The sequence below is a fragment of the Cyprinodon variegatus genome, unplaced genomic scaffold, assembly GCF_000732505.1.
Source record: "Cyprinodon variegatus isolate N-32 unplaced genomic scaffold, C_variegatus-1.0 Scaffold230, whole genome shotgun sequence".
In the NCBI taxonomy this organism is placed as follows: Eukaryota; Metazoa; Chordata; class Actinopteri; order Cyprinodontiformes; family Cyprinodontidae; genus Cyprinodon; species Cyprinodon variegatus.
Window position 1 is genome coordinate 1,099,975 of NW_015150683.1, and position 8,245 is coordinate 1,108,219.

An 8,245-nucleotide genomic window follows, 5' to 3' on the forward strand; every position below is an offset into this window, starting at 1 on the left:
TTTTTTCACAGACATTTTGAGAGCAGGCATCAGTGTTTGCTGCAGACTGCAGCTGCTGGATGTCCGTATAAAGCTGAAGCAGTTTTAAATGAGAGGAGCAGAGCTGGAGTAACGATGTCTCCACTTCATCTGCATCTGTGGCGAAGAAACACAAGCTTGGTTTTATTTCAAATAATTCACTTCAAACTGTACAATTTATTGACTGAATATTTCCTTTATACAGAAACCTGCTACCTTGCTGTTTCAAAGCATCATGTAAGGCACTGGTAACATTAGTAAGACAGGAAACTGGAGCATTCTTGTTTGACAGCAGAGACTCCAAAGCCTAAAGGAAATCCAGAGTCAAGATAAAACGTCCATAAAGTGAAATTCATACAACTTTGATTTTATTTTCAAACCTGCTTCTTAATAGCCGGGTGTTTAATTTCTAACAAAGCGCTTTTTGCTTCTCTCTCCAAAGCATCTGCAAAGCAAGGAAACATTGACAGCTTTAGAAACTAGTCGGACTAAAAAAATTTTAAAAATTCTTAAATTAAGTGTATTTAATCTTAATTTCAGCAGGTAAATAAGATGATTTTCCAATTAATCAATGAATATTTTTACTCTTAAAATAAATAATTTGCACTTAAAATAAGACAATGCAGTACTTTTTTTCTTGTTTTAAGTGTAAATTGTCTTACTCCATTGGCAAAGTCGCTCACTTACCTCTTCAACTCAAGAAAAAAATGCACTTATTTTAAGAAAAAATTACTTTTTTGCACTGCTCAGCTATCAGTTAGGTGTACATTACCAGGATCCACGTCTCTGCTCTTCAACACGGCGCTCAGTCTCTTTAGCAGGTGCATGTCTTTAGCCCGCTCATTCTTTTTGTCACTGAGATTTAGAGGTGAAAGCGACAGAGGGTTTTTAGTATCATTTATATCATTTTATTCCCCAAAAACAGATACGTTATCATAGAGTATTTGATGAAAAAGACGAGATGAACGATTGCTTTGTTCCAACCTGAGGGCCAGATGGAAGGGGATGCTGATGGTCCTCAGAGCTCCTGTAGTGGGATCCAGGAGACACACCTGCTGCGTGTGCAGCTGCCAGCCCTGACTGGTCACACTGTTCACCCCCATCAGATGGTAGCCCGCATAAAGGAGTCTAAAAAAAATTGCACTGTCTGTATTTGCCGACTGAAACATGAAGCAAAGTTGCAGCTTTGTGTTTGTATGTTGGATTAGATGAGGTTTGAGTAAAGGTGTACCTGCAATATTTGCCTACAGTGAACGCACCGACACGAGGGCCCCTCTGCATGGCCCACACCTCCAGGATCCCCCTACGGGGGGCGTAGATGATGAGGAACAGAGCGTGACGTCTGGGGAGTGAAGCGGAGGGGGAGAACTCCCGATCCCCACGCTCCTCCTGAACCTGCAGCCAGCCCAGCTGGGCGTCTCTGTACCCTGAAGTTCATACAGTTTGAGAGGAACATTTGGTGAGATAACGTCACTCCAAGTGGGAATGAAGAACATGGTGGTTTTTTTTCTCCCTTCACCTTTCCACATGCGGATGGTGACGCCCCTTGCCAGGTCCAGCAGCGCCACTCGACCAAAGTCATCAGTGACTCCAGCGAGCGTGTTGCAAGGCGACAGACAGATCGATTCGCCGTGGCGGCGGGAATCCGGCAGACCGAATCTAGAAGTAGAGGGGGTTGGGTTAAAGCATAAAGAAGAGGCTTTCTGATATGACTCAGCAGGAAATTTCTCCCGTCTGCATCCGGAAATCCTGGTCAGACCAACCTGATCCCTAAGGGGGTGGCAGGCTCCACTTTAGGTTTCTGTTTCTGAGCGGCTTCCTCTTCACTCTTGTTCTTGTTCCAACCCAACCAGCCACTGAGATTCAGAAGCAGGAGGGAAGAAAACAATAAAACAAAACTGAGCTTTAAACCATTAAGAAAAGTAATACAGTTTAAGGCTGAAGCAATTAATCGGCTTAATCGTGATTGGTCGATTATTGAAATAATCGATTAACCATCAACTGGATTATAGAGACTGTAAACCATGCCTTTAGCTGACAAAGCGACCCACTTAGGGCAGTTATTATATCAAAATGTAAGAAAATATGTAAATATTTTGCATTTAAGATTTAAAAAAAAACTTTTTTGTCCGTCAATATGCTCCACTAGAACTCCTCAAATGGAAACATTTTAGCTTCATCTTGTTTAATTTAATGAAAAAAATATTTATTAAGGAGCCTTTGGTTATCCGATTATTAAACGATTAATCGAAGATATAACAGATGAATCGATCTGTAAAATAATCATTAGTTGCAGCCCTAATACAGTTAAAAAAAGAAGTAATGTCATCAGTTATTATAGTAACATGGATCGGGATCATGGATATAATCATATAATTTGATTTTTGAACATTAAAAAGCCACTCTGTTGCCTTGTGGGTCTTTTGTATTTTACTGCGTCAGGATTCTTTTTTTTTAAATCAACTTTGATGGAAACGTTGTTAGCAAACATATCTGAACCTGGCAGCGTTGAAGAGGGCTGAGGTGAGTTTGCTGGCCACAGCCAGAGCCACATGGGACAGGAGAGGCTGAGAGTTTCCCTGCAGAGACAGAGAGAGGCAGCTTTCTGCAGAACAGATCACATTTAAACATATTTACTTTATTTACCCAAAGAAACACTTTATCCTCTCACCTCCACTGCGTAATAAAATCCTGTGTATGGCCCCGATCCTACAGTCACAAACTGGCTCATGGCAGGGGGGCTTCCCTTGACAGATGCATGAAACCCCCCCAGGATGGATGCATTCTTCATTTGGTCAAACACACAAAGGGTCATTACGCCTACAGCCAGAGGACAGAAAAATAAAACTAGGTAAGTTTAACTAGGATCTCATGATTACAGAAGAGGAAGAGAGAAATAAAGCTTGAATTCTCACTTTATAAAGATTGTTAGCAGCAAGTAAATGAAAGCAAACAAGCTTCAAAGACAGAGATGTGATCTAAGCAGAACGATAACTACCCTTCTGAAGTATAATAGTGGATCTAAGTGACTTTTTATGTGATGTGGGGTTTCCAAAGATGTAATAACAGTTAAGTTATAACATTTAACTACTTTAATCGTTCTACTGTAGAAACTGAACTAATTCTCTCATTTTATTCAACTTTTGCTCTTTTCCACAAATGAAATGACATCATCTGGGACCTATCCGCCATGTTTAAAGTCACCTAAATCTGACATGTTTTTAAACTTAGCAATCTGTGATTTAAGTGCACTATTTTGCTCAAAATAGTGCAAAATACTCAAAATGGGAGAGGAAAAATGATGATTATTATTTTTTTTAATACCTTAAAAAAATCTGTAAAGCAAAGTCAATACAACTAAGTATAAATCTAATAACAAGTATTAAAGAAAAAAGGGTTGACTACGCTTTACAGATGTTTTTTTAAGGTATTAAAAATAACTATTAAAATCGTGGAGATATTTGCCTGCTTTTTACTGCTTTTGTGTCCTCCATTTTCATGATAAAAAATATTACATATGTTACACAAATGTTGATTAAAAAAAAAAGAATATCAAGGCAAATATTAGCAATGGATAGAAAGGATGGATTAGCTATGCTTGTGCCTCAGATGTTTTCTAGGAAAGCTGCTGAATGTGATCAGGAATTGTCATGAAATATCAGTTGATACAGATACAAAAAAAAGAAAATATATACATATTTTGGCCAAAAATTTAGGCCGGCTGATTTATCTGTCCATGCTGTCTAAAAGTAGAGCCTTTAAATAACTTCAAGTGAAGTTAGACATTGTCGTCGGACATCATGCGGTAATTTATAAATGTTTTAAATCAGGCTGGGTCCGGATAAGCCAGCAGGTGGGTCCGGATCCGGACCGCGGCCCGCTAACCCGTGACCTCTGATATAGGTCAATGGAAGCTGGTCAGATTTAATGCCAGCAGTAAACGACAAGCTGTAGGAAAACCTGATGGATGAAGCAAAAGACTATAGGAAAGATGATCAGCATCCAGCAGGATAAACAGCAAACATCCAGAGCATCATTGTTTACATCAAAGCGGATCTTTATAATAGAATCGTCCAATCAAACTTCATTTGACTGGACACATTAAGAACATCTGGAAAAGTTTGTATCCACAAATGCTCTTTATCCAATATGAATTTAAGGGATTTTAAAAGAGAAAACAGGCATATTTGTGGTTTCTAGATACACAAAACTGGCAGAGAAACACCTGAAGCCATCTTTTTAATAAAGGTAGTTCTACAAAGTCCAGGGGTGGATACCCACACAGATCAAACTTTAGAGACCTTTTACTGAGAAAAAACAAAATAAACTAAATGATTAACTACAAAAACAGTTAAAATTATTCCCTTTGTTTCAAACTTTGGCATTACTTTGTTTTTTTCCATCACCTAAAAACCTTTTGAAGTTTTGGGCTAAAAAGGGTCAAAATGCAATTAACTGGAAAAAAAATATTTAAACTTTCTTTTGTTTGTTTAGAAGTTAGCTATAAGATTTTAAAGGAACAACCATCCTGAGAAAAAAATGGCAGAGTTTGAGTCACCTCATCCTGTTTATGAGTCACGTCTTACCCGCGCTGCTGTGGTCCACGATGGTGTCCATCTCCTGCAGACCCCACTTCTTGTAGGCCAGAGGAGGAGGGGGGACCACATCGCTGCCGGCTGCTGCAGCTACAGCCAGAAAAAAAAAAAAAAAAAAAAGTGGGCCATTATCGACGTTAACGCCATGCATTAATGCCAGACTCTTATCTATTCTTACAGTTGGGCTGGGAGCTGGGTCTATACTAATGATGACTTTCACCCTGGTAGTTTAGCGGGGATGTATATCAGGGTGCAAGAACAAGTCAGTCTTCCAACCTGTGTGCTGACATGGATGTCATTTCATTCTAGGGCTTTTAACCAAGCTTGCATTATGGCTCATAGAACAGCAAATATTATATTTTCAGCCCAACCTATGTTCCACAGCCTATTCAGAGACCTTAAGGACCCCATAGAATCATTCTATGACCCCTTTCAGGCCTACAAGTGGATAAATTACCCCTCAGCAATTGAACATACCCATACATCTTCCAAATGATGTAACTGCAAATCTAAAATAATATTTTTTTAAAAACACCTCAAGCTCCTTTTTCAAATGCATGGCAGGACAGGACATTACTACTAAAGAGCTTTTCCTAAACAGCCCTGCAGCTACTAGAAGCCACAGTCTTCAGAGCATTTGAAGCTAAAATCAAAGCTGCAGATCTTTATAAGACAGGGATGAAACAAGATAAAAGATTTGGGCTAATATTTCCTTATAGTGCAGATAATGATATGTTGTAACTAACATTGGTTGAATCCAATGCTGCTGTAGCTAATCTCACAGCGCTAATAAGCTGATAAAACTTGCCTACAGAATCTGTGAAACAAATAAAACGAAGCCTTAATAAAAGGAAAAAATTAAAAGAAGCCTTAGTTGTACCTGAATGCCTTGTAGCAAAAACTAGATCCACCCAGCCGGCAAGAGAAAAACACATCTACAGTTAATACTGAGTAACAATTAAGGCTGCACCACGTCAGACACCTCTCTGTTATGCGTAGGCACGCCACACTGCTGCAGCGCACCAGACAGAAAGCAGCTGTACCTCTTGCCACCTGGTTCCTGCAGGCCCGCAGCGACTGAAAGAGGCTGAAGCCGTCGATGGTGACCAGAGCAGCAGGATAAAGGATGCTGAGCTCCTCGTGCTGCAGAGGGAGATAATAAGTTATAGGAATGACATCAAAGCCCTGAAAGAGTTGTGTTGATGAGTGGAGGATAGAAGTCACCTGTTCAGTCACGCCAGGATGACGAGGGATCTCATAGGTGCGACATTTGAGCCTTAGAACAGGGTCCACATGTAGCAGCTGGGCCAGGAGCAGAACCCCACTCTGATATGAGCACATAACAGGAAGAAACACTCTAAATATGGCCGGCTTTTACTAGAGATAGTAATACCTTCATTTAATTATACCTCTGTGTAGAAGCGGACATATCCAGACGTGAATCCAACAACTATGCATGTCCAGTCAGGCCGTCCAGTGGAGCTCCTACAGCCCAGAAGTATGTTTTTATATTTTTTGACCTTTTCTATTTTCTTCTTTACTCACAGGTACGTAATTCTCACCTCTTCTGGCTGGCCAGGGGGATAGCGATCACACTGCTGACACTCTCTCTGGAGAGAAAGACGTTAATCTGTAGATTAATAACAATTCGTACATCAATAACACGTCTACAGTCAGCGTTTTGACCCTTTCTCACCCTTCTTCTGTGCTGAGAGTTCCACTCCAGGACACAGCCAAGGTCATCTCCTCTCTGCCGCTCTGATCTGTCCGCCACTTTGCTGCAACAAATAAAATACTTGGCAATTGATACGGAGCTCCTAATACAGAGATGATCAGAAAAGGGAGTGTGATGGTTTTAATTTCCGACCTGAGAGGAAGACCGCTTTTTGTTCTCGAGCGACAACCAGCAGGTCGGCACAGGGCGACAAGGAAACGACGCAGTCCTGCAGCCAGGGTTGGCTCTGCCCCGGCGGCTCCTCCACTGCCTACAGAGGACAGCCGGCGATTAAAGGTAAAGCAAAATATCAGCAAACCTGAAGATGCTTTGGAACCTTTGAAGTTTCAAACATCTTCTATGTTTCGGCTTTTCGTGGATGTAATGCAGACCTTTGAGAGAGACGTAGACTCCTCCTCCTTATTGTCTCCACTATCCCATCCTGATTCCCAGTCAGAGGTATCCCAGGACAGCTCATTCTCTTCTGAGAGAGAGAAATGTCAGGTTGATCATCACAATCATCTCAATGCTTTGACGTCACGAATAAGAATCAATCAAGAATACCCCTCGATAAGCCAGATTTGGATGAATATTGTGTGAAAACTTTAAGAACTTGAATCAGATTCTTATGGAACAAATTATTGAGGGTGCAGAAAAAAAACAACAATAACCTTTTCCTCATGAATCTATTCAAAGTATAAGGCATTAACAGTAGTGAAATTTTAAACAAGATAGTCAATTGTGGCAAAAAAAACAAAAACAAAAACAAAACATACATCTAATCTGAATGGTTTTAACTTTGGCAAAATGTCCTAACTCTTTATTTTTTTTGTCAAAATCACCCAGTTTGGCTTATAACAGCTTTCCTTAAAAGAACTGTACTCCATATTATTGCCTTATATTAAGTAATAATATTTCCTGTCTTCAGACATTATGTAAATTCTTAACTTTAACAAAAAGAGATCCTAAACATTTTTTCCAACAACTCTTTAGAGACTAGAGATGAACCCAAACATGGTTTGGGACAGAAATACTAACTTCTCACGTGACTTAATATTTTCAGTTTGTAATAAAATTAAGAATTTTTTTTCTTTTAAACGTTCTGACGTTCGTATGATCATCTCCGTGGGAGACCTGGTCTATAACTAAGGCACACAGCATCCTGAAATAATACTAACATTCTATCAGTATGATTTTTATTACCGTCTCCCTCTAAACTACACTGAGATGTGCAACCAACAAGCCACTTTTAGATCATTTAACTTGGAGATGCACTTTATTTTTGTACCACATAAAAAACACAAGAGTTAAGTCGACATTTATGCAAGTTTGCTGCAGTTAGAGTCAAGGTGTGAAACTATACAGTCTGAGGCTTTAAACAAATTTGGAAAGGGGGTTTCATGGTGTTTTGCAGTGTTTATTTTTAAAAGAAAATAAGATGAGGCTGATAAACATTGAATTCTTCTCAGTTTGATCACCTATAAATCAGAAATTTTGACACATTAAACAGCGGTTCCACTTAAAGTATTCTTTCATGACTTAGTGTTATGCAAATATATGTATTTTTTACTTCTCTACTTTATAGCATGGAGCTATACTTGATTAAATCAGATATGCAATTTCAGGCAGATCTTGCTCCTAAAACCCTGAGGGCTTAAAAGTGTTGAGAACATTAAGGGTAGAAAAAAAGGTAAAGCAAGTACCCATGTGGAGGTGACATTATGGTTTGGGATTATTCAAATGATAATGTTTAATAAAGCTGAAGTAAAAAGGCTGGCAGAATAAGTTGTCAATTGTTCTTTGACAGCAGCAATACCAACAACATGATGTATTAGTCTCATGTTAAAAAAGGGCTCCAAGCAGCAAACAACGTATTTTTTTTAACTACAAACATTAAACACAAATCTCTTTGCTTCAG

General features: G+C 39.3%; 1 protein-coding gene across 1 annotated transcript in view; it reads right to left on the bottom strand.

The window, feature by feature from the left end:
* Window positions 1-6,811, bottom strand: part of rab3gap2 (RAB3 GTPase activating non-catalytic protein subunit 2) — a gene marked incomplete at its 5' end in the record, with an annotated part of 15,063 nt that extends 8,252 nt beyond the window's left edge. Inside the window, 18 exons of the mRNA XM_015381264.1 lie at window positions 14-135; window positions 235-325; window positions 399-463; window positions 791-873; window positions 1,003-1,146; window positions 1,250-1,445; window positions 1,538-1,677; window positions 1,782-1,874; window positions 2,518-2,597; window positions 2,690-2,838; window positions 4,605-4,703; window positions 5,657-5,756; window positions 5,838-5,939; window positions 6,023-6,098; window positions 6,176-6,223; window positions 6,310-6,391; window positions 6,481-6,598; window positions 6,720-6,811. Of these exons, the coding sequence (XP_015236750.1) occupies window positions 14-135; window positions 235-325; window positions 399-463; window positions 791-873; window positions 1,003-1,146; window positions 1,250-1,445; window positions 1,538-1,677; window positions 1,782-1,874; window positions 2,518-2,597; window positions 2,690-2,838; window positions 4,605-4,703; window positions 5,657-5,756; window positions 5,838-5,939; window positions 6,023-6,098; window positions 6,176-6,223; window positions 6,310-6,391; window positions 6,481-6,598; window positions 6,720-6,811 (1,880 nt within the window). The remainder of the gene's footprint in view (window positions 1-13; window positions 136-234; window positions 326-398; window positions 464-790; window positions 874-1,002; window positions 1,147-1,249; window positions 1,446-1,537; window positions 1,678-1,781; window positions 1,875-2,517; window positions 2,598-2,689; window positions 2,839-4,604; window positions 4,704-5,656; window positions 5,757-5,837; window positions 5,940-6,022; window positions 6,099-6,175; window positions 6,224-6,309; window positions 6,392-6,480; window positions 6,599-6,719) is intronic.
* Between the last annotated feature and the right edge of the window lie 1,434 nt (window positions 6,812-8,245).